Below are 26,905 nucleotides of genomic sequence, written 5' to 3'. Positions count from 1 at the left end.
AATTGCTTTTATATTTTCTTTGCTCGGTTACAGCTTACATATTTGACTTTTGTAATACCTTAAAAGGAGAAAAAGTCATGGGAGACAGCCACTAGCAAAAGATTAAAAATTTTTTTTTCTCTCTAAAGCTCACATTTGTAATACTCAAAAGGCTGAGATCTGAAGACTATGGTTTGAAGCCAGCCAGGAAAGTCTGCATGAAACTCTATTTCTAATTAACTAGCAAAAAAGCTGGAAGTGGAACTATGACTCAATTGCTAGAGCACTAGCCTTGAGTAAAAAAGCTCAGAGGCAACACCCAAGCCCCAAGTTCAAGACCCAGGACTGTCACCACATTATTTCAAGCATATTGTATAGTATAGTATAGTATAGTATAGGGTTGAGACTAATGATTAGATTTAGGATATGATCACTGACATTCTTTCTTAAGTTTATCATTGAAATGATATAACAATGCATATTCAAATAAAATACAAATTTTGTAAATAAAGTACTCAGTGAATTGAAGAAGAATATTTTTCTCTTGTTTATACAAATTTCTCTATACCTACATGATAAGAAGGTTTTTTGAGCTATGTTTATTATAATACAGACAAGTTAAATAAAATATTTAGATTCGATTTTGGGTGGGATGTACACATTTAAGTCATCCTTAACTTTTACCAAAATGCATTAGCTGCATAAAAATATGAATGCTTGTAATATTGTTAAATAAGAATGATAATTAACCTTTTGTTTCTGTTGGATGAGTTGAATAGATTAAAAAATCTGTTTTTTTGAGTGATATATCTTTTGCTATGTTCTATGAACAAACTTTATGAGACAGAATGCACTGTATCTGGCTTGAACATGTAAGTCTGAATTGATGAATATGTGACTGAGTATCATAGTCCATTTGTATTGTTATAACAACATAAATCACAGACTGCATAATTTATTTCTCATGGGTCTGGAACCTGGGTAGTGCAAGGTCCAGGCCATGGCAGGTTCAGTTGATGATGAGCAAGGTTTTTTTGTTTTTGTTTTGGCTACATCTTCCAGAGAAGAGTGCTGTGTTCTGTGGAGGCAACAGAGCTGTAAGGAGGCAAACTCACTCCAAGCTCTTTTAGGAGTTAATCCAATCTTTCAGGGCTCTTCTCTCATTACCTAATCATTTTTATGGTTACGCTTCAATATTTGCATTTTGAGGGACTCATTCTGATTACAACATTTGGGAATCTCTGGTGGCTCATTGATTTTCCTTTCCAAATCTGCTAGAGTATGGGGCTAGAGGAAAAGGGTGCTGCTGGTGGCAGCACATGCTCTAGGAAGTCACTGTGAACCTTGAGTTTGTGAATACTGAATCATTGCTAGAGGAAATGTATGGTCGGTTTCCTTTGAGTTTCTGGTCACATTTTCCATTAAGCAATTATGTGTTTATGTTTACAATATTTTATTTAATATATTGTTGACTTATTAACACGGAACTTAGCCAACAGGACTCTACTAAACTTTGCAGCTCATGTAACACAGAATTTTTCTGTAAGTCACATCACAAACCTTTTTGAACTTAGGAGCACTGGGTAGCATTTTAGTGCTATAGTTGGGGTCTATTTTAAGTAGCAAAATCAACAAAAAGCACAAAAATGTAAAAAACGTGGTATTGGGTAGACTGAAAATGATACTTGTTTGCAGTGTGAAAATAAGCAAGACAGAGGGTTGCCTTGCTTGACCTTAATTGGGAATGAGTATATTGGACAACTTAAAAGTTTTGAAATTCTGCACATCTGTGAATGACTGAAAGAATGTTCAGTATTGATTTTAGAGTTACAAATAGCTGTTAGAAAGTAGACAAATTTGTAAATACAGTTTGTGAATAATGCAGATCAACTGTATATCTTTCCCTTGTGTTTCCTTTCTCATTAAATGATACCATAAAATTATTTACTCACATTAGCAACAGTGCGTATGCTTCTTTCCTTTCTATATCTTATATCTATATTCCATCAGTTACCAGGAAGTAACTGTCTCAGTCTCATTGATACTTTTGAACCTAATTTTTTTCTTTCTGTATTCTATTTGCTGTTTTATAATGTCTAAAATGTCTAAAACTCTTGTCCTTAGAACAGATGACTAAATAATTTACAAAGTCTTTCAGTCTTATTATGATTATTCTTGTTATCCCTGTACTTCAACTTCACACCCTGAAATTTCATCAATGGGAACGCCTTTTAATTCTAGAATATGTAATCTTTTTCCTTGGAATCTGTTTGTCTCTTCTAGGAGTGTTCTTTCCCTTTCTCTCTGCTCAGTTGATTCTTCTGACTTATTTTACATTTAAGGGTTTAAATGCTATCTCTTTTTCCTGAAAAGCTTTTCTGATGTCTGTTCAGTCAGTGAACACCTCCTCACCCATGGATCCTATACCAATCCATAGGATTTTGTAGCTCATTGTATTATAGTTATTCATTATAGTATATATTGCTGGTTTACTTATTAGTCTTTAACTCTTAAGTAAAATTGAATCTTAAATGATATTAAATTTGTTGAATTTGGTCTTAAGTGGTGAGTAAAACAAACTTTCATTTGCCTATTGTTTTATATTTATATCTTCAGCACTTTTTATTCTAATATTAATGATGTGGGTGATTGAAGTCTAGCCTCTCTGTTTCATCTGTTTTTCTTTTTTTGTTTACTATTTATTTATTTTTTGTGCTGGTCCTGGCATTTGAACTCCGGGCCTAGGCACTGTTCTTGAGCTTTGTTACTCAAAGCTAGTACTCTACCATTTGAGCCACAGCTCCACCTCTAGGTTTTTGGTAATTAAATGCAGATAAGAGTCCCATGGACTTTCTTGCCTAGACTGGCTTTGAACTGTGATCCTCAGATCTCAGCCTCCTGAGTAGCTAGGCCCAACAGTGCCTGGCAATTACCCTGATCAAAATGTTTGCTTCTCAAATTCTGTCTTTATGCCTCTATTCTACAAAATTGGCAGAGGGACTAGAATAATCAAAGGTTAATTTATTTAGTAGACCCAAGGGGAAATCCAACTTGGTTTTGTAAATGTGGAAGCCAGACTTATTAGATAATTTTGTCCTTGCTTTTGTATTTATTCTATTGAAGGAATACTTGAACAGCAAAACTATTTCCAGGTTAGAATTAAGGTTTATGACTTGGTTTTTATACAGAATTTTGTCTTATATATTTTCTATCATTTACAACAACAACAACAAAAATAGTATCTTAAGGTCTAATTAGAAAGAAGACCTTCCCTAAACTCTCAGGTAAGTGTATCTTGGCTACAAACCATGTTGAACATGTAATATCACACTATAATAATAAAGGTCCTTTAGGACTGTTAACCTAAAATGAAAAGCCCTTCAGTGTGTACAGAATGTACTTGACATTTAATAATACCACTATGTTTTGAAATAGTGACAAGTGTGGAATATCTTTAACAAACCAAATAAAGGTTTCCATGTATTGCTTAAATAGAATCATTTACTTCCTCATTAATGTATGGGTGAAGAAAGACCTGAAAGACCTGTCCTACTATTTTGATTTCCTCTTATATGCAGAAAAATGTGTATACAATTATAATCTTTTTTTTTCTTTGCATTTTAAGACTTCTGTTTTTAAACTGCTCTAGGGCCTAACAATCCATGAACTATGGATAAAAGTCTTAACATGCTGCTTGTGTTGTCAGGCTGACCTCTAAACTAAAACTGGTTTTACCTTTTTAAAACTTAAAAAGAATATTTTATGACAGGTGAAAATTATATGAAATTTGAAATTCAGTTTCTACAAATAAGGTTTATTGGAACACAGCCATACTCACTCATTTTATATATTGTTGGCTTTTGCATCACAGCAACAGAGTAGACTAGCTGCCCACCAACCTAAAGTTTACTACACTTTACCAGTTCTTGAGATGTATTAGTGTGTTTGCAAGATTTAGTACCTTAAGCCAATTTTCTCATTTGAAAGCCAATTTAGTAATGTAACAAAGACTTCACTTGAAGTGAAGTGGAAGAAATTGAACTAGATTACTACATGAGCTAGATTCTGCTAGTGGTGGACAGCACTTTCATTTTTATCATTGATTTCATTTTATAAGATAAATACTTGCAAAATGCTTATCATTTACCAGATAGATATTTCTCTGGCAGCTTAAGAAATCCTGTAAATCCTTAGAACAACCATATGAAGTTGCATCTCTACAAATGAGAAAACCACAGCACCAGTATAAGTGAAAGTTAAACAAATAGTGGGACTTAAATTAGTGGAAGGGAATTTATATACAGTTATTTTTAGCAGTTATAAGGGACAAAGTCACAATTTGAATGTATTTGTTTGATTCCCAAACCCCAGTGCTTTAACCTCTGTGTTATGCTGTGTTTCCTTTTTGCTTATGAAGATCATTTAATCTTAACCAGGGTATGCTATTTTACATTTTAGAGCTAGTATTAGTGTTGTACAGCTACTATACCAAAGCACTACAAACAACATGTCTTTAAAAAACAAATTAATGTGTCCCAGTTCTGGAGTTTTAGGGCTTTAACTCAGGGCCTAGAATTGGTCCCTTAGGGTTTTTTGCTCAAGGCTAGCATTCTACCATTTGAGCTACAACTTCACTTTCAGTGTTTGATGGTTAATTGGAGGTAAGAATCTCACCAACTTGCCTACCCAGGCTCACTTTGAACCAGGATTACAAGATCTCAGCTTCCTGAGTAGCTATGATTATAAGTATGAACCACTGGTACTCAGCTCTAGTTCTAGAGTCTTGAAATTCAAATTCAGGGTGCCAGAAAAACAATGCTCCCCTCAAAACTGAGTAGACTCCTTCTTTATCTCTTTGTGATTTGTCTTAGTGACTAGTAATCCTTGGTTTTCTTTGGCTTGCAGTCTCTGCCTCCATCATGTGGTCTTCTCCTTGTATGTGTCTGTCTTTGAGTCTTTTTTTCTCTTCTTTTACTAAAGGATACAAGTGACACTCTATTAATGTACACCTGTCACTAGGTAATTAGCCTGCAGTGGTGCTATTTTCATTTTAGGTTACTTAACTCATCTGGGAAGAACATGAATTTTGGGGAGATATTTTGACTATAATGCTCTTGAGTTTTGAATTTATCAGCCTGATACTGTTCTCTGAGCGTCTTTCATACTGGTCTCATAAACCTTATTCTGTAGGCAGAATATGAAGGAATCTGTTTCTTGTTTTTGGAGTTTAGTTCTGTCCCAGACATCTAGAAAGATGGATCCCGCTTTGTTCCTGCTTCCCTCCCCCCGCCTCCCCCCCCCTGCCATTTTCTATTGGCCCTTTCCTTATGATTCATTTGAAGCCTGGTTTTCATCCTGGCAATTTTCTTCTGCAGTATTCTACAATATTTTAAGGAAAATTTTCTGTTACAATAACCTATAGGATGGTTGTATGCCTTCATCTTTCTGAATTTGTGATAACTGATTCAGGATATAGCTTTGTGGAGCTAGTGATTAAGGTCTGATAATTTCTTCACAAAGAATTTATATATCCTTCCTTATGATGTTTGTAATGTCCAGTAAGTGGTAGCAATTATTTTTATTTTCTATTATTATTGTTATTATTATTAAAACAATGGATTTTTGTTTTTGCCAGTCCTGGAACTTGAACTCAAGGCCTGGGTACTGTTGCTGAACAACATTTGCTCAAGCCTAGCTATTTTGGGCCACAATGTCACTTCCAATTTATTCAGTGATTTGTTGGAGATAAGAGTCTTACCATCTTTCCTGCTGATCTGTCTTAAAACTCAAATCTCAGCTTCCTTAGTAACTAGGATTATAGGCATGGGCTAACAGTGCTTGGCTATACCAGTGGATTTTAAGAAATCTGATAGTCCCTTGAATTCCAGACTAAGAACCATCTTTTTTCCTTTGAATTACAAAAAGAATTGGTCCAATTGTGTCAACTTATATCCTTTTGCTTATAGGGTGCCCGAGAAACATTTGAGAACTATTACCGAAAACAGAGGCGAAAACAGGCTCGTTTGGTACTCCAGCCTCCATCTAACATGGTAGGATTGTAGTCTACCCTTGCTTCACATTTTATTTTTCCCTCCTTCTCTTCTTTTTGTTTTTGGGAGTAATAGTGATTAAATTAAAGGCCTTTGCCTATAATTAGAGGGGTTTGCTTCATAGCTGGTGCTCTGTCACTTGAGCTGTGCCTGTAACCCAGTCTGGAATCATTAGTTTTCAGTATGTGTGTTTACTGACCTTCTTGGGCAAATTTTGGTGGATGTGCATTTCAGTAAGAATAGCAACTAGTATTTATTAATTGTTAAATGTCAGCCATTGTAAGAACTAATAAACTGTTTAAATCTCTTATAAGATAGGTACTATTATTCTTACATTATAATGTAGGGAATTAAGTTTAGGTTAAATAAGCAACTTGGTTTAAGGTAAAAAATAATTTTCTGTGTTTCATTGTAGCATGAAACTTTAGATGGCTACAGGAAGTATTTTAATCAAATTGTAGGGTAAGTATATATAAATAAACATATATTTACATTTATATGCTTTCAATACATGGACTTGTGAAACTTGGAAAAATCAGATTTTGCTTAAATTCTTTTTGTTCTTAAGATTTATTTTTATTATTTTATGATTTAAAGTAAATAACCTATTGGTTTCAACATTATATACATGGAGGATTTGTGTGTGTGTGTGTGTGTGTGTGTGTGTGTGTGTGTGTGTGTATGTGTGTCTTAAGAGAAAAGAACACTGATTTGTAATTTTACACTTGATGTTTTGTTTCTCTATTCTAGGTTATACTATGGAGCCAAATATCAAACATTGGCAAACATTTTCTAAGAGTGTCAGGGTAGTAAAATATTTTTGACTTAGGAGGCCACACAGACTCTCAATTTTTCAGCTGTTGTAGTCTGAAAGCAGCTATATATAATAAAAAAGTGACTACGTATGGCTGTGTGCCAAGCAAACAATCAGGCAATGGGCCAGATTTGTCCCATTGGCTCTCCTTTGCCATCTTCTCATAGAAGCTATATCTATATCTCTCTGTATTCTATATATATTTGCTATACATGCTACTGTATATATTCTGTACATAGTACTATATATTCTATACACACTACTATATATATACACACACATACATACATATATACATAAACACATATATACATACAGTATGTATAGAATTAGAATTCCCACATAAACATCCAAAATGCAGGCAGCTTGTTTTAATTAAAAATGATAGCTGCAGTTATAAAAAAGGAAATAAGTAGGATTTTTTTTTCTTTTTAAAATCAGCTTAAAATTCTTTTAGTATAATTAATCATTTTGATTTAAATGTACCATATATAGACTTAATTAGAATGAACATTTAGGCACCAATGGTTCTTTTTAAATGCATAACAAAAGGTTCTTTTTAAATGCATAATTACAAAAAGCCATAATAAGGATGTTGAAAAATAAGTATGTTTTTTTTCTTTAAAAAACTTCCATAAGGTAAATTTTTCTTACTTTGTTGTGGAAATCTGCATGAGAGAAATTATTTTATTATGTTGTATGTCAGGTTGCTAAAAACATGTTTCAGTCTTGATTATCTGTTTAAAACCAATTACTTTTGGAAAGTATTGACCATCTGTTTCTAACAATATTTTGAAATTAGCCTTCATTAGCTGTATACATTTATTTCCCTTTCAATTTTCTTGATAACATAGTTAACATTTCATAGAAATGTAACTCCATTATTTTTAGAAGTGTGTAAGAAAATATGATCATGCATATAATTATTTGTCTAAGTAATCATTTTGTTTATGATATAGAATAGCTTTTTAAAAGAAATATGAATATTAACTTCAAATTTAATGGCAGCTCTTAAGTAAAAACTCAGTGATAGTAATCAAACTTTAATTTCTGAAAGTTGTGCTTTCTTTTTTCCTCAATCTTAGCTTTTTTGTGGTTGAAGATCACATCTTGCATACAACACAGGGCTTAGTAAATAGAGCCTACATTGATGAACTATGGGAAATGGCACTTTCAAAAACCATCGCAGCACTCCGTACCCACTCGGTATGTAAGAAGCCTAGAGAAGTTGTTAGTGCTGATATATATATATATATATATATATATTGTCTGGTGTTTCACTGCTTTAAAATCAACAAAATTTTGCCTTTGATTGACGATTTGGAAATACTGTATGTCCTTCAGAGACATGTGGAAGAAGCTTGCTTAAATTACTCTGTCCTCCAACACTGAACTCACTTCGGTGGCTGTTTTTAGTAAAAATAGTTCTATTAATGATCTCTATGTATCAGACACTATATTGTGTATCTCATGTTTTCTGCTTTATTTTATCTTCACTGCCTCAATATTAAGACAAGCATTATTATTGTCTTTAGGTTGTCTATAATATAGAATACTTAGTGCAGAGAAATTAGCATTATGTCAGAGATGGAACCCAGATTCAAATCAAGATAGAGCCCATGTTCTTAGCTATTACTTCATATTATTTTCTAATGCCTATTAATATTATGAACACTGATTTGGCATTCACAATTTTATTGTTATTTTTTGAAAAAGAGTTTATTATCATGTGGCCTAATTAGCAGTTCCCATATTGTTACTGGTGTACTTTATTATAGCATGAATTTTAGTTCACTTGTCCTAGAGAATGCTGCCTCTAAATTATTTATTCAATTAAAATTATTTAATAAATCATTTATAATGCTAAATTTTCTTATTATTGACTTCTCACTATTATTTACTGATAACTTTATATGTAGTAGATCATGCACTGCTGTTCCTTAAGCTTAAATGATCTTTCATTATCTTTGCATAAATAGTAAATTCCTTAATCTAACAGTTTAATTTATTGCCAATCAAATTCTCAATAGTCTATTATTGTGTGGGTGGGCACCTTTCTATCAGATTTATACTTTTTGTTTTTTTCCTGGAGCTCTTCAGCTCAAGGCAAGTGCTCTACCACTTGATCCACAACACCACTTCCAGTTTTCTGGTAGTTAATTGGAGATTAGAGTCTCATGGACTTTCCTGCCTGGCTGGCTTTGAACCTTGATCCTCAGATCTCAGCCTCCTGAGTAGCTAGGATTACAGGCAAGAGCCACTGGTGACCAGACATATTTATACTATTTTTAGCCCAGAGTAAAAGCCAGAGCACTTACGTATTTAAAAATTGCTCTCAAAATTAAAGCTTCTTAATTAAAAAATATAAACAATTACAAACTATAACAAACGATTCTGGTGGTTCATACCAATAGTCTTTTCTACTCAGGAATCTGAGATTTGGAATATAGTTGTCTGAAGGCAGTCCAAATTGAAAAGTCTGTAAGACTGCACTTCCAATTAACCAACACAAAGTCAGACTGGATATGTGCCTCAAGTTGGAGAGTGCTAGCCATGAGCAAGAAAGCAAAGGAAGGAAGGAAAGAAGAAAGCAAGGAAGGAAAATAGGAAGGAAGGAAGGAAGGAAGGAAGGAAGGAAAGGAAGGAAGGGCACAGAGTTGATTATTATCAAAGCCAGAATGTTTTTTCCTGATTAAAGAAAGATGGCGCTGTAATTGGAGCTTCTGAGGCATGCAGTTTCATTGAACAATGAAATTGTAGATGTAGGTTTTATTAATTTCTGTTGATATATACTACATTTATAAATTTAAGAAGCCTAGCAAGGAAATGATATTAGCCCACCCAAAGAAAGTTGATTGCAGTATAAAAAGTGGTCTTCTTGAAAATTTGTGACTATTAGAAAATTTTGATGCAGAGAGTATACAAATAGGATTTCATATCATTTTTGTTATCGAGAAGTTCAAATTCATTGTATAACTAATACAGAGCAAAGCCACAAAAGAGAAAATATTAAAGAAAAGGTAGGAAGTATGAGTATTGGTGTATTCTTTTGGATATATTGAATGTAAAAGGAAAAGGCTGTGTCAAGTTAGAGAATTATAATTTCCCTGCAGTGAAAACAAGATCAAACAATTTTTAAAGTTGAAAGGATATATTCATTGAGTGTCAAGCAGGATAAATGACAGGCAACAAAGTTTTTATAACTGAACTTTTGTATTTTACTTTGAGGTCAAAAGAAAAGTATTTCCAAGTGTTTGAGGATTCAAAGTTTACTCTTTTTAAATTATATTTTTATTATATTTAAAAAGTTATATAGAGGGGCTTACCATTTAACAAATCAGTCACCCCTTCCATCATTCTCCAAGGTGTATTCTTTACGCATTCTATCTTTGAAAGATTCTTATTGATCTTCTCTACAAAAGGAGAAAGAAATGTAAGATAGAATTAGGTTAAATAAAATGCCTGCAAAAAATGTGGACTATTCACAGATAAGAAAATTTTCCTTTTGTTTTTTCTTTAGTCTTACTGCTCTGATCCAAACCTTGTGTTAGACTTGAAGAACCTCATTGTGCTTTTTGCTGATACACTTCAGGTATGTGTGTCCCGTTTATATTTGCTCATCTGAAGTAGTATTTCATTGGCTCTAAATCTTTATGTTGTCTACATAAGCTTGTATATCTACCTTGTAGTTTTTATTGTTTGTCTTGAGATACATCTTTTCTATCCATATACAATATTTCCAGGAATTCACCCTGATTAGGACTTATTAGTTTCCTCCCTCTTTTTTTTCTCTTATATCAAATCAATTAATTGAAGGTTTTGCTACAGTAGGTATGACATTTAAGTAATCTGGCTGCTTAAGCATGATTTGGCTGTTTAAACAATGATTGGCTCTTTCAACTATGTATTATGTTCAATTGAGTAGCATTGATATGGGTGAGACTGGCAACTGCTTTATTTGTCTCCCTACTTAGAAGGTTGCTGTAGCAGTAAGTTACTGGAGGAGCTGGAGGGAGAACTTAGCTGACAGTATTTGTTGATTTTTTTCATGTTTTTTTTTTTTTTTCTCTGACAGATCTGGCATTCTGGTCTGTATCTTTTAATTTTTGAATACTAAGTATTAGGTGTGAATCAGTGATTCTCGTCATGTTTTCATGTATTGTCCAAAGAAACAAAATGTTTTACCTAATCTATCTGGTTATAAAAAGTCACTTTAGAAAATGAAACTACTCTCTTATTTCTTACAGGTATATGGTTTTCCTGTAAACCAACTTTTTGACATGCTGTTAGAAATCAGAGATCAGTATAGTGAAACTCTGCTGAAGAAGTGGGCAGGTATTTTCAGGTAAGAACCTGTACTTTTGTGTATGTATGCCTGTGTGTACAATGCTTTCTTTTTCAGTTGTAACAAGCAGCAAGAATATATGGCTTATATATTTGTATTTCTTTCCAGCTACACTAAGTTATGATCTAGAATCCAACTGAATTATAATGACCTTCAAAAGGATGTTCCCATAATACCCAAACTCACTTTATTAGTGTCTGTACTTGGAAAGTCCCCATACTCTATTTTGCATTTTTATTTCCTTGAATAGTGTCAGATTCATGAGTTCATACTATCCAGATCATCTTGTGACTTCTTTATTTTTTTTTCCTCTGAGTATCATAGCTAGTTCATGACCCACTTATTTGGCAGTGTCCCTTGAGTCAGTATGAATAATTTAGGCTTGGCAAATCTTTTTTGAGGACTCACTCATCTTTCTTCCTCATGCTCAGAAAATATAGTTTAGTATTTGAAGTACACTATTTAAATAGTCATAGCAACATGAATACAAGAAATAATGAAAGAGATATTCTATTACAGTTCCCTCTTTGGACTCTATATTTTGCACATAACCCATGTCAGTCCTCTCTCCTTCCCTCCTCCCTCCCTCTCTCCCATCCCCCCCTCCTTCTCTCTCTCTTTCCACCACTTGAGCCATACTTTTTGCTGGTTGTTTTTGAGATAGAATCTCATGAACTTTTCTGCCTGGGTTGGCCTTTTACTCTCAGCCTTCTGAGTAGCTAGGATTATAGGCTTGATCCACTGGTGCCTGACTGAGTTACTTCTTTTTACACTTTTACTCTTGAACCTTAAGTGATCTTCCTACCTGCTACATGATGTCTTCCTCCATCAATTTATAGGACCTGTCCATGAAAAATAATTCATGGTTGGTTTTGAACAGTAGATGAAGTAAATGAATATAGTTTGGAGTTATTATAGCTGTTGTTTTTATCTGCTTTTTCAAAAACTAGAACAATTATCTTGTACAGGATTATATATAGGATTATAAAACAATTATAATAAAATATATCTTATTAAAACAAACAGAAACAACTTCTTTGTCTTCTCTAGAGGACATGTTCCTTCTTTGTCTATTTCTCACTTGCCTAAAAATTTTCTGTCCCATTTATAAATCTCAAATATTAGGTGATCATGTTTTGATCATGTCTTCTTTGTTTCAGAGCATACTTTTCTGTAAAAGATGGCCTTTAAACCCTGATGGCTCTATTGTAGAGGAATGTAGTAGGAACAGGGAAATGGTCATTTGAACTTGAGCTACATATGTAACTATTAGAGTTAATCAGAAAATCTGGGGGTTTAACACATTTTCCCTCTCTCCCTCCCTTCTTCTTCCATCCTTCCCTGCTTCCCATTATTATTATTTTTTCCAATAGGAACATACTTGATTCAGACAACTATAGTCCCATACCAGTAACATCTGAAGAGATGTATAAAAAGGTGGTAGGACAGTTCCCATTCCAAGATACAGAGCTGGAAAAGGTAAGGAATTTTTAAAATAAACTTCTGGTTGTTTTAACATTCTTTAGAATCACTTTCATTAGGACTCTTTTTGGGACTCAGAAGAATGTAATGTCCCAATTTGGCAATCAGCAGATAGATTTGGGGCACAATACTCTGAAAGAATTAGAAAATTTATGGGAGTATTCCACATTAGTTTACATTTTGATATACTTGCTTTTATTTAACGCTTAAGACAATTTCTCCCCCAAAACACAGTGAATGTTACTTCTTGGGATATGTCTTTCTATAAGTTTGACAATGCATTGAGCCATGTGTCTATAGAGATAGAGAATAATTCCACCATCCCCCGAATTTTTTTTCTTTTTCTTTTTTTTTTTTTTTTGCTGCTTCTCCAGTCCTTCCCCTTATCCTCAGCCCCTAGAAACCAATCTAGTTTGTATTATCTACTTTAACTTTTCTACAATAGTATATAAATAGGTTCATACACTGTGTAACCTTTTGATACTGACTGCTTTGGCTGTCATAATGTTTATAAGATTCATCCAAGTTATTAGATCAGTAGTTCCTTCTTTTTTTAAATCACTGAATACATATCGTTTATTTAGCTCCTACTGTTTAATTTAAATTTATGACCTATTCTTTTTAATATCAATTTTTGGAGACATTTTCTTAAATTGGAGTTTATCATGCACATGAACAGAAAGTTTCTTTTGCAATATTTTCTTTTCATATATATATTTACATAATACACATGAGTTTTAAGTAGTAGCACAAAGAAGTTGCCATTCAACAAAGCAGTTTATGAATATAATACATCTGATTATTTTCACCCCTTTCAACATTTCTTTTGCATTTTTGTGCAAAGATAATTTATACATATCTTCAATGTATGTTTGTAACTTGCTTTTATTAATTCTTTTATTTGCAGCAACCATTCCCGAAAAAGTTTCCTTTCTCTGAATTTGTGCCAAAAGTTTACAACCAGATTAAAGAATTTATCTATGCATGTCTGAAGTTTTCCGAAGATCTTCATCTAAGGTATAATATAAAATAGCATCAATGAAACAAATGCTAAGACTTGATTCAATAAATAAATATTAGAAAACTTTTTTCTTTCATAGTTCTAAGGTTTGAATCCAATGCCTCATGCCTGCTTAGGTGAATACTCTACTTCTTGTGCCATAACCCTAACATTTATGTTTGTACTTTGTTTCTGAGATAAGATGTTGTTAACTTTGCTCAGGCTAGCCTTGAACTCACGGTCTTCTTGTCTCCACTTCCTGAGTAGCTGGCAATACTACTGTACCTGTTATGTGTATACTGGTACTAGGGCCTGGGCCCTATCCCTTAGCTTTTCACTGAAGGCTGGAGCTTACCACTTGAGTCACTGCTCCACTTCTGGCTTTTTGCTATTAATTGGAGATAGAGTCTCACAGACTTTTCTGCCCAGACTACCTTCATATCATGATCTTTAGATCTCAACCCACTAAGAGGCCAGGATTATAGGTGTAAGCCACTGGCACACCCAGTTCTGGCAAACTTTTAATATTCCCAGAGCATTGATTTAAAAAGTCTCACTATTAGTCCTTTACTGAATGATACTGGTTTATTGTTATAATTACAATGAAAGGGAAATATTTACTTTTTAAAAAATGTAATATTTGTATCTAATGCTGTAGTTTTGTTCATAGATTTATATTTTTACAGTGTCTATTAATAAGAACTTACTGGAAAATAGTAACTTAATATATTAATCTTTAACACTTTGCTTGGTGGTATTTTATGGCCACTAGGGGTTATCCGACAAACTCCTTGGGAAATATTGTTCCACTTGTGTATGTGTATATATATATATATATATATATATATATATATATATATATATATATATATATATACACACACACATACATATATATATATGTATAATATATATATGTATATATACACACACACATATATATATATTTCTGTAGGTGCTATTTATTGCTTTACTTAGCATATGTTAAGGATAATTTATTATTTGTTAGATCTTGCTTGGTAATCAAGACATTATATACAAAAAATGCTGTGTACCTTCAAGGAGTATCTAATTTGAGGAACTTAGTATTTAATGGTAAATGTGGAAATATACAGGACCTATATGGTAACCAGTCCTGAAAAGATTTCTCATGGATAAATGACACATTTATCCATCAGCTCAGTATCTTCTGCATCCAACTCAATATATTTATAAAACATGAATAAATGAACAAATGATTGGAAAGTGTTATATTCTAGGCTACCCTGAAGATAAACATAATAAAGAACTAGTTGGAATCACCACTTTGATTACTCTTACTGTGAAAAAAAATCAAACATATTTTTGTATAATTTTATTGTTTTTCTTTGAAAATGAGACTGATTTCATAGAAAACTTCTCTTGAAGAGGAGATTCTTTGAAAGGTAACCAGCAAATTATTTTTTCCCAGGGTTTCTATCAACACCTGTTTCCCCTACCCGTTAACTCTATTGGCAAAGTGACCTCAGCACTGAATGGTCTAGAGGATATTGTTAGATAACTTACTGTAGATAAATTGCCTTTTGTAATTGATTTCTTGGGGATAATGTGGTAAAGAGATAGGAGCCAATTGTTCAGATACCCTTTTCTAGTTTGAATATATTAAGTTTTTGCTAAAAAATATCCCTTTGATGTGTTTCAAATAGACAATCTAAATTAAACTTTTAGCTTAGGAAAATTTTACAGCTGGTTTTTACTCTTTGGTTGACATCCTTATCCTAGAGTGCATTTATCTTGTAATTTGGGATGAACAGAGATTAGTTTGTCAATCATAGTTGTTTAAGGATGAGGTTAACATGGCATATGAGACAATAGGTATAAAAAGAACTAGCTTTCCTAATCTAGGAACTCTCAAAACAACGTAAATACTGGCTTGAGATTTCTGTGTAGACTTATCGGTAATACTCTTAGATAAAATTTAAAAGTTCCCTTTTGTATAATGTTCTTTTTCTTTGGATAAAAGATCCTATAATAATTTTAAACAATTATGTACCTGTGTGAAATATTTTGTTGTTGTTGGTTATGGGGTTTGAACTCTGAGCCTGGGCGCTGTCCCTGAGCTCTTCGGCTCAAGGCTAGTGCTTTACCACTTTGAGCCACAGTGCCATTTCCTAATTGTATGAATTCTAAAGATATTAAGTCCAGTAAATAAGTGGTATGCTGATGATAACATAATGTTCTAACATTTGCACTTGACTTTAAAAAATAGAGTACACGTGTAGATTTTTTTAAAATAACATTATGAACCAATGTCCTTTTAAATGATTTTGGGGATATAAACTAACACAAGAAAGTATAATGTAAAAGTCTCCAAAATGTATTACAAAGCAGTTATACTCTTTATATATGGTAGTCTCTCTCTGTCTCTGTCTCTCTGTCTTTTGTGTACAGTCATGACATGGAAACACTTAAAAAGTAGATTTCTGTGAGAGATACATTTCTGCTTAAGCTGTAAAGAGTATTGGTTACTCTCTAGCTATAAGAAAAAAGTAAGCTGAAAAATTTAAACTTTTCTAGGACCTATCAGTGCACTGAAACAACAAGGCTTTGAAGTACTCTAAGCAGACAATGGGACTGGCCCCCTTAAGGAGAGGCAGAATGCAGTCTCCTTGACCTGTGGCAGGTCAAAGTAAGAAGGGGATAAATGCCATGTCAGTGAGAAAGGGCAAATCTACTGAATTCTTAATGGGTTGTTAACATCCTATAGTTCTATAGTATAGAACTCCTAGTTAGAAGTCCCAGATCCAGGAGTCATTTATACTTACTCATGTTCTTTTACATGAACCTCCACTGGATGCTCATGAGAATGATTGTGAGCTGTGTGATAGCTCAGCAAAAACTACTGATGATGTTGCATGCATGGGGCAGTGGTTGTATTACTATCAAGAAAAAGTCAGGAAGCTCCTCTTCCTCCCTGATTTAATCTTTCATTCGTATAGACCAAACCTTTGGTGACGATGGCAAGTATACCTATCTCCATAGGTAACAGGTAAAAGACACCATTACTGCTTGCTGGGAGAAGCAAAAAGAGATTTTGTATTCCTTAAAGAAGAGGAACAGAAAATACCCCTGTACTCAAGAGATCTTCTACAAATAGAAAGGCAGATACACCCCTGAACATCTGGCATAGAGGATATACCAAGACTTAGACTGTCCTCATTCTTATGAAGCTGTAAGCTTCACAAGTAACAAGTGGCAGCAGTATATATATTACTGGTAATGGTCAAGAACACACACACAGACACACACACACAGTTCTCTTTCATATTGGATGCATAAGGGTATAGCTGCAAGCTGTGGATGGTAGAGAGCATTGTGGGTTAACAACTCTGTGGGACTATAGCACCACATTTTCCACCCCTTAAAGGAATTGAAATTTTGGAGGCTCTGAAGGTAAACAATAAAACTCAAGCTCAAGTTCTCAATTTCTGTCTAAACTGATTTAGTCCCCAGGCTAATACCCTAAAAGGAGGAGAGAGAGAAAGAATCCTTTCCAAGTAGAGATCATTTCAGCTTGTTCTGGTTTTCATATGGTCTCTAACCTTCATTAAAAAATATGAGCTATATTATAAAAACAACTAAAATACTTCATTGTAAAGATAATGTAAAATTAATAGAACCAGACTGGTTGATAATCAGATGACTAGACTTTTAGCAGAAATTACAGAAAAGAAACAAATAACAATTTTAGGGATAAAGAATTCCTTTGAGGGGCTTCATCAATAGCTTTAACAAGTCTCAGGAAACAATCAGTGAACTTTAAGACAGTCAATAGTAGTTACCTAAACTTTAATTCAAAGTGTTCTCACAAGTTCTTAACTTTGGTTAAGGCTAAGGTGTAGCTCAGTGGTAAAGCACTTACTTCTGTGGAAGTAGTTGAGTATAATATATGTATAGAATATATGTAGAAATATATATATTTACAGACAGTGGCTGTTTCTTAAAGATCACTACTGTAGAGATCTATTAGACTTCATTAACAAGACAGTTTTCCTGCTTAAATGACATTAGTATCCACTATAATCCTAGAATATACTAAAAAATAATGAAAGACATCAAATCAGAGACTGAAGCTTTTGAAAACCCCACTCTATATTAGCAATAGTAACAAAACCAAAAGCACTTAAAGACATCATAGTTAAAATGGTGAAAAATATAAGGTAAAGAGAATATTTAGAAAGTACTCAGAAAAATAAATATTATAAACTCTGAAACTATACAAGATAGAGAAAATGAAATAAAATCTTTGAAGCATATAGTGACAAAAAAGAATATGTTGAATTGTAACCCTTTTGGACAAATATTTATAATAAAATTATAATAAAAGGAAAAATAAGTAAATAAAACCTAGGCAGAACGACTTGCCCCCACCCCCACCCCCCATAGGGATACAGGTGGACCCATTGCAACAATGAGAAGTACAAGTCGTTATGTCGAAAACAAACTTTACAACTTTGGTGAGGGGCGGGGAGGATTAGATGGGGGGGGCAGGGGAAGGGTGGGAAGGGATGGGAAGGGGAAACAAAGGAGGAGGCTACAATGCTTGATAAGAAATGTACTCATTATCTTGCCCATGTAATTGTAACCCCTCTGTACAGTATTTTCACAATAAAAAATAAATAAAAGTTAAAAAAAAGAAAAAAAATCTAGGCAAAAGTCTCTTACCAGCAAAATAACTTTCAAAAATGAAACAAAATCTGAATGAATTTGTACTCAGGATGCCTTCTGACTTACAGTAAAAATCTACTAGCCCTTTGTTACACTACTGAGTTCTGTTATTTAGAAACACTGGTATCCTGTTTTCTACAATAGGACTGACTCTTGGCACTTCCTTTTCAGCTCCACTGAAGTTGATGACATGATTCGTAAATCTACAAACCTGCTGCTGACTAGGACTCTGAGCAACTGTCTGCAAAATGTCATTAAAAGGAAGAATATTGGGCTTACTGAGGTAAAGCTTTTAATGAAGGCAGATAAGCCTATGTGAGAACAGATATCCAAAGCTCAGGGCTTTACATGTGAATTAATTATAGCTTTGTTTTTTTTTTTTTGGGTGGTCATGGGGCTTGAAATCTGGGCCTAGGTGTTGTCCCTGAGCTCTTTGCTCTACTACTTGAGCTACAGTGCCACTTCTGGTTTTCTGGTGGTTAATTGGAGATAAGAATCTCACTGACTCTCCTGCCCTAGCTGGCTTTGAACTGGGCTCCTCAGATCTTAGCCTCCTGTGTAGCTAGGATTACAGGTGTGAGCCATTGGTGCCCAGCCAATTATAGCTTTTTACATGGTCTTCCCTGGTCTTTCTCATAGCCTCTTCATAGTAAAAGTGCAAAATGCAATCACTTCTTTTTTGATGACTTTTAAGAAATCCATTATTTTTTTTTCTTGCCTTATTACTCTGGCTAGGAATTCCAGTATTGTATTGAAAAGGAGTGGGGTAAGGGGGCATTCCTGTTTCTTTCCTGATTATAAAAGGAAATAACTTTATATTTTTCCCACTTAGTATGATATTCATTATAGGTTTTATAATATTTAGCTTTTTAAAAATCTTGATGCACATTACTTCTATTCATACTTTCTTTAGAGCTTTTGTTATAAAGGATGTTACATTTTGTCAAAGGCCTTTTCTACATTCATTGAGATGATTATATGATACTTGTCTTTTTTTATACATGGAGTGAAACCAACTTGATCATGAACTCAGGGTTTTGTGTTTCCTGGGACTATAATACTACCAATTGAGCCACACCTTCTGATCTTTTTCATCGATTACTTTTGAGATTAGGTCTTTTTTCTGCACGAGTGCACTCTACTACATCAAACTGTGGATTGAGAAGGGTTCTTGAGAATTTTTGCCAGGGCTGGCTTGAATTATAGTCCTCCCCTCTCAGCCTCCCAAGCAGCTATGATTACAGGTGTAAGCTATTGAAACCTGGCTGTGGTGTAAAATATTTTTTCTCACTCTTTCATTGTTTTCAGTAGATTAATTGGTTGTCCTTTCTGATGTTCTTGAGATGAATTTGAGTTATTACTTGCCATTGGTCATATAAAAAGAGGTTTGTTTGGTTGTGGAATGTAGTTGACATCAAATACCTATCCAAATGAGTTGAGAGTGTTTATAACCTAAAACACAAAATCACATTTTGCCTGAATCAGTTATTGAAGTTCTGGGTATTGGTACACACTTCTTGGTTAGTTTTATTTCTATTACATCTCATATATATAAATTACTATTGTATCATATATTCCATTTTGTAAAAGAACTGGGGATTTGTGATTGAGAAAATTTGAGAGAAATGCAATAGTTTATATAATCTCATAAAGGGAGAAAGGATCTTGCATTTACTTTGAAAATAGTAAAAACTGAAAATTGACCCATTCATGTAAAGTCCTAATGTTTAGGAAAATAGTTTTTCTCTTAGAAACCCAGAATTGTATGTTAGGCTGTTGGCTGTCTGGTTTACCTACAGAAGTGATGTAGTTTCAATGTCAGTTGCTCTAGGAAAATTTGAAATTTAAAAATAGATACTGTCAACGATTATGTGGAAGTTTAGCAACTGGTTAATAAGGCTGACCCATTGGTAAAGACATCTGGAAAGCAAATGAACAACTATTTCTGATTTTAATGTGACTTTTCCTTGTTTTGTATTAAGATTTTAAAATATTATTTAGTGAGACATTAAAAATATTATGAAGTGAGTTCTACTTATAAAAAACTTTTAAAAAATTGAATATAGATATGATTGGGTATAATGTTGATTCCCTCAATAATTTTTAGTGTCTTTTCTATTACTTAGAATAGAAATATCATGTGTCAGTTTTATATTGTTTTTCTTTTCTGAATTCCCAATTCTTCCCCATAATGGTGTTGTGGAACCTACACAAGCTGTTTCTCTTGTTAAGAAAACTTTCTGCCCCTTAGCCCATATAACTCGATATAAAAAAACAACTGTTTTTGCCCTTCCCCTCCACAAATTATATCAACATCAAATACAATGAAAGCAGGGGTTATACCGTGGGGGAGGGACATACAAAGCAACAAAGAAATCATCTTATGAATATGTTAGAAACAATCACATGAAAGAAAAAAACATTTGAATTCTTATCTTGGGGTTCATTTCACTTAACATCAACTTATCTGATCTTTTCTGCTTGTCTCAGACATATACTAGTTATTGCAAATAAGGGAAACCATGGGACTTATATTTTTTTGGGCCTGGCTTACTTCACTTAATAATTTTTTTCCAAGTCTTTCCATTTCCTAAGAAATGGGGCAATGTCATTCTTTCTGATGGAGGCATAGAATTCCATTGTGTATATATACCACATAGGAATACAGGTGGACCCATTGTAACAATGAGATGTACAAGTCATAATGTTGAAAAACGAACTGTACAAATTTGGCCAAGCTGGGGGGGTGGGAAGGTGTGAGATGGGAAGGGATGGGAAGGGGAAACAAAGGAGGAGGCAACAATGCCCATGTAATTGTAACCCCTCTGTACGGTATTTTCACAATAAAAAATTAAAACAAAAAAAAACAAAAACAACAACTGTTTATATGTAATTCAATTTTGCAATCTCTTAAAAACTGTTGAAACAAGCAAGGTAGCAAGGATATAGTATGATACAAATAGCTTTGACCCCAGAAAACTTCAGTTAGTTGTGGCTATGCTTTTGGTTTACTGTGACCTCTTAGGAGAAAGACCTGATTTTTTTTTTCTTTCCTGAATTTGTTGTTCTTTCTGAGGGCCCTGTTAAAATCGATAAGAACGACCTGGAAATTACCAAAGAAAAACCTCACCATAATATAATAATTCTTAGCATTCTTTTATGGAATGTTAACTGTCACTCTGAAGTCACTGGGTATTTGGGGACAAAGGGACATTATTGTCTTTCTATAGAAATGATTCATATGTATTTATTTCTTTTGGCTATTACGATAATGTGTCCATGTATAGACACAGGAAAGCATTTTCCTCATCAATCAGAAAATCTGCTTATCTCTGGGAGGAGTAGACATTGTGTTTTTTTGTAAGTAACTAAAGTGAGTTCATATCTGGAATCATCTTCATAATAGGTAACACTTGTTAGGCAGTATATATTCTTCAAAGCCCACTCACAAATACAGTTTCATTTAGTATAGTGACATTTGAAGCAGGCTTTGCGTATGTTATTTTTCCCATTTTATAGAAGGCATAAAGTTCAGGGAGCTTTCCCAAGTCAGCTAACATAATAGTATACATGAGTCATAAATCTGTTTTTTTCAAAACTTATTTACATTACTATATTATCTTTCATGTTTATTTAATTACTTCATCTGACAAAGTTAGTGATTTTATGGGAAGTCCACAGTAAAATATAAATTGTTTTTGTTACAATGTATGGAAGAAAAAAATCTACTCCAATAGGTAAATTATTAATACTATGCAAAACTCAAAGAGTTGTATTTCAGAATGACATAATTTTTGTAGGACTTAAAAGTTCCTATATGCTAATGTTTGCTTATCTCCTAACTTGCCTGAGGTTAGATGATATTGTTGCTTTTTCTGTTTGTATGTTCTTTGTATTGACTTTCTGCTTGTTGTTGTTGTTCAGTAGTCATAGCTTTTTTTCTAGGGCTGTTTCTTCCCTGTCTGTAGAAAGAGCAGTTGAGTTAATGTTTGAGAGTGCATGTCCCATGCCAGACTGTTAGCTTTCATTTCTGGCTCCTGAATAGCTTTGTCCTTGGGTGAATTACTTTGCTCTTTCCTCCTCCTCCTCCTCCTCCTCCTCCTCCTCCTCCTCCTCCTCCTCCTCCTCCTCCTCCTCCTCCTCCTCCTCCTCCTCCTCCTCCTCCTCCTCCTCCTCCTCCTCCTCCTCCTCCTCCTCCTCCTCCTCCTCCTCCTCCTCCTCCTCCTCCTCCTCCTCCTCCTCCTCCTCCTCCTCCTCCTCCTCCTCCTCCTCCTCCTCCTCCTCCTCCTCCTCCTCCTCCTCCCCTCCCCCCCTCCTCCTCCTCCTCCTCCTCCCCTCCCCCCCTCCTCCTCCTCCTCCTCCTCCTCCTGTAAAATGGAGATAATAGCATGCATTTGATAGGATTGTTTTGAAGATTAAACAAGCATCTAAGTTCTTAGGATAGTATGTGGGGAATAGTGAATAATCAATAATTATTGGTTATTATTAAGAGGTCTGGGCAGGTACAGTGTGGTTGTCAGGTCTAGTACAAAACAAATGGAGTTCTTCAATTAAAAGAAGTCAAAAAACAGAATGTCTTATTAAGATGTAACAAATTAGTCCATGTCAGGTCAGGAATTTGATATCTCATACCCGATGCTTTATTGTTGATACTATTATGTTTAATTATATAGAATGCATTTACTGTTGATTTAGCCTAGCATTCATTTCTCAGTTTTAAGATGATAAAAACATCAAATTGGATAACTTTAAGACTTAACTAGTAAGTAGTTTGAAATAAGCTTTGACATGTTCACAAGAAGATTTAAATAATTTTTCTTTTCCCTCTTCATTAATGTAAAAATATCAGTATCATAGAGGGACAGACAAATGAGGACAAAGTGGGGGAGAGTGCAGTTAAGAATTAAGTGTATATCCTACAGAGTTGAAAAAAGTGAGTATGGGAAGGATGGGTGAGAATGTTAAAAGAGGTGATATAAATATCAATATCATGAAGAGAAAGGAAACAAAATAGTTTTAATCTCAAAATATTAAAACAATAGTTATATTTGAAGGTTTTAACAAGAATCAAAGGAAATCCTACTTTGTGAACAGTGTATTAATAGAAATTATTAAGATGTAAATTAGATAAAAATAGTGTATGTAAAGCATATCATGAATGATATATTTTAGTCTCTACTGAAATATCAGATTCTTTCAATATCCTTACTTGACTATCCTATTTCAAAATATCTTAGAAATATCATTACCATGTAGGTCTTATCCTTCTATAGTTTGTTATAGTATTAATGTTACATTACATGTTCAGATGTATATATATTACTATAATCTTCATAAAGCTTGGTAATTTGTTTACCAAGGAGGTTTCCTTGGCACATAGGAGGTGGTACTTCATTAATAAACTGATTAATAAAAAAAGAGAGAGACGATGGAAAAGAAAAATAAAGGTAGCTGAGTTCTTAAAGAAGTTCATTTTTCTATGAATACCATATTGAGTGTTTATATTTTTATTTTTATAAAATAAAAATTAGTCACCTGTCAAGGTGACTAATATTTTGTGTTTATCTTTTGTTTCATTATGTTTCGATTGATGACCGGATAACCCTATCCTCTTATTTATGTCTCATAACGATTTACCTCCAGCCTTCAAATGCTAACAGCCATTATATTTCTCACATAGTGTTAAAAACAGTTTATACTCAAATCTGGTTAAATTAAAACTTGCATTAAACCCTGGAATTTGGAGGCAGTGGTTACTGATATCTTAGTAAGTTGGGCGGTTTAATCTCAGAGATCATATGAATAGTTGACATAGTTTTTTGTTTTGTGGCTGGGATGAGAAGAAGTCAATACTTCTTGAAGTCTTAACCCAAGTAGGACGATAACAGTGCAGGCTGATTTGGAATAAAGCTAAAACTTGAGTGCTTCAGAACGTTTTCTTTTTCTGGATAATTCTCATAGGACTTTATATGAGAAATAAGCAATATCCAATCTGTTGATAATTCTGTGTCCTTGAAACAATGTCATGCATCATTTAGATTGGGAATTGGGAGGTAATAATTATTAAAGCTTAAACTGTGATGAGAGTTGATACAGTTTGGTTGCTTTATTTAACCTGTAAGTTCAAAATTATCCCTCAAAGCATCTGGCTTTGTAAATGCCCTTGTAAGGATTTTGGTAGCTGTCATTCAGGAGTAGAGATCCATTAGACCTTGTTAACAGACAATAGTCCCTCTGAAAATGACATGGTATCTACTGTCATCCTAAAGTGTTTTATTAGTCTGTTCTGTGCTCAGCCCTGAAACATTTCAAAAGTGACTGACAGCCAATTGATGCAATTCATGATGATCTTTTGTGTTGACAGATATTTAAAAGCCTGGGAAATTACTACTGAATGCAGTGAAGCTACCTCCTTTTTTTTTTTTTTTTTTAAACTGCCAGTATCCTGTAAAACAGGACAATTTTCTTTTTAACTGCCACTATTTTTTAAAATTTCTATAACATAACATGATTTTCTCCTTATTATTAGAATTTGTTTGATAGATGAAATGAGTTCCCTATAGGTTATACTGCTTGTAAAATAGAAATTCTCCAGATCTCTAAATTAGCTGTCTTGTGTGAATTCCAGATGAAGACAGCATTGCTGGTAGCCACCTTTCTACATAGAAAGAAGACTGATTTTCTGCAGATGGTTTAAATATTTAAAAATGATTTTAGCACTCCATAAAGGAGGAACATTGTGAAAGAAAGAGGTGATAGAATTGTTTATTTTGATGGGTACTTTTTCCTAGAGCACTATGAAATTAAACGACTGATATTTTGGGTAATTTTAACAGGAAACAGGAGTCTTATATCCACAACCCAAAGTCTCTAAATGTATACTTCTGATGAATGTAAACTTGTCTGATGAGTTCTAGGAAACACTATAGAGATCTAATCCCAGTGTTGTCCTAAATTTTAATCTAAAAAATTGTTAGAACTCCATCTCTGCCTTTTCATGTTTTCCTTCAAGTCAATTGTTAGTGGAACAGGAGGTACATTTTTTTCCCTTTCTTGACCAATTACCAAAGTAATTTCTATGGCTTAACTTGTATAGTTGAGTATACATGAAGAATGAACTGCATTTTTTTTGGTTTTTTGTTTTTTTTTTTTGTTGGTCATGGGGCTTGAACTCTGGGCCTGGGCACTGTCCCTCAGCTCTTCAGCTTGAGGCTGAAGGAGTCTCATGGTCTTCTTGCCTGGGCTGGCTTTGAACCGTGATCCTCAGATCTCAGCCTCCTGAGTAGTTAGGATTACAGGCATGAGCCACTGGTGCCTGGCTTGAACTTCATGTTTTAATCCTGTGCTAGGTATGATAGAGAAGGTAAAAATGTTCTTGAGTATAGACCTCCTCATTTTATTTAGTATTCCACAACATGATACAGTGATTCTTAATTAAGTATAATTTAATTTTTTTGAGCACTGTTTCAAAATAACTTTCTGTCTAGGCTGGCTCTCAAAGCTTGATCTTTCCAATCTCCACCAATAAAATGCTGACATGGTAATTTATACCTGTCATCTCAGCTATGTGGGAACATAAACAGTAGGATGGTAGTCAAGGCTGGCCCATATATAACTTGATACCTGCCTCAAAAATTATCAAAGCAGTGGGCATCAGTGGCTCACGCCTGTAATCCTAGCTACTCTGGAGGCTGAGATCTGAGGATCGCGTTTCAAAGCCAGCCCAAGCAGAATGTCTGTGAGACTCTTATCTCCAATTAACCACCAGAAAACCAGAAGTGGTGCTGTGGCTCAAGTGGTAGAGCTCTCACCTTTAGATGAAGAGCTGAGGGATAGCACCCAGGCCCAGAGTTCAAGTCCCCTGACCTTCAAAAGAAATTGACAAAGCAAAAAGAGTTGTGAGTGTGACTCAAGTGGTAGAGAGCCTGTCTAACAAGAATAAGGCCCTTTGCAGAATATGGATGGACTCAAAGATAATGCTGTTTATGTGTGTGGGATCTGCAGATTGATATTGAGAAATTCATCCTGGGTAACCAATGACAGTTACTTGTTCTTGTTGTTTTCTAGCTTGTTCAGATTATTATCAACACAACACACCTGGAGAAATCCTGTAAATACTTGGAAGAATTCATCACAAATATCACTAATGTGCTTCCAGAAACAGTCCACACCACCAAGCTTTATGGCACAACTACTTTTAAGGTAAGAAGCCCCATAGGTGTAGAGATGCTTTTTGTTGGTTTGTGTTTATGGTTTGTTTCTATAAGATGACTTCTAACATGATCTTAGGAATAAGTAGTTAGAATTTTCTGTCTTCTTAGGAAACAAATACAGGTACTAGTTTTGTGTGTTTAAGCTCACAAAAATAAATCTAAAAGTTCATTTTCTATATACTTTATTTTTTACATGTGAAAGTGACCACCATTTTCTAAATTGAAGTTCATCACAGTCAAAAGTTCTAAAGTGGTCAGATACAGTGGCTTTTGCATGACCTGGGATTTCTTTTACTTATGAGGCAGAAATTGGAA

General features: G+C 34.0%; 1 protein-coding gene across 4 annotated transcripts in view; it reads left to right on the top strand.

Moving 5' to 3' along the window:
- Exoc6b (exocyst complex component 6B) overlaps positions 1 to 26,905 on the top strand; it is a 522,886-nt gene that overhangs the window by 237,016 nt on the left and 258,965 nt on the right. For all 4 annotated transcript variants that reach the window (XR_011365308.1, XM_069988972.1, XM_069988970.1 and 1 more), the window contains 9 exons: positions 5,946 to 6,029; positions 6,445 to 6,491; positions 7,929 to 8,049; positions 10,364 to 10,435; positions 11,091 to 11,188; positions 12,562 to 12,667; positions 13,578 to 13,687; positions 18,549 to 18,660; positions 26,445 to 26,579. Coding sequence is in view for 3 of the 4 variants with exons in the window: in XM_069988972.1 (XP_069845073.1) it covers positions 5,946 to 6,029; positions 6,445 to 6,491; positions 7,929 to 8,049; positions 10,364 to 10,435; positions 11,091 to 11,188; positions 12,562 to 12,667; positions 13,578 to 13,687; positions 18,549 to 18,660; positions 26,445 to 26,579 (885 nt within the window). In the remaining variant the exon portion in view is untranslated. The remainder of the gene's footprint in view (positions 1 to 5,945; positions 6,030 to 6,444; positions 6,492 to 7,928; positions 8,050 to 10,363; positions 10,436 to 11,090; positions 11,189 to 12,561; positions 12,668 to 13,577; positions 13,688 to 18,548; positions 18,661 to 26,444; positions 26,580 to 26,905) is intronic.

Source organism: Dipodomys merriami, unplaced genomic scaffold (assembly GCF_024711535.1).
Source record: "Dipodomys merriami isolate MVZ:Mamm:240054 unplaced genomic scaffold, mDipMer1.0.p SCAF_37, whole genome shotgun sequence".
NCBI lineage: Eukaryota > Metazoa > Chordata > Mammalia > Rodentia > Heteromyidae > Dipodomys > Dipodomys merriami.
The sequence above is the reverse complement of the archived record's forward strand: the minus strand, read 5'-3'. Positions and strand labels throughout refer to the sequence as shown.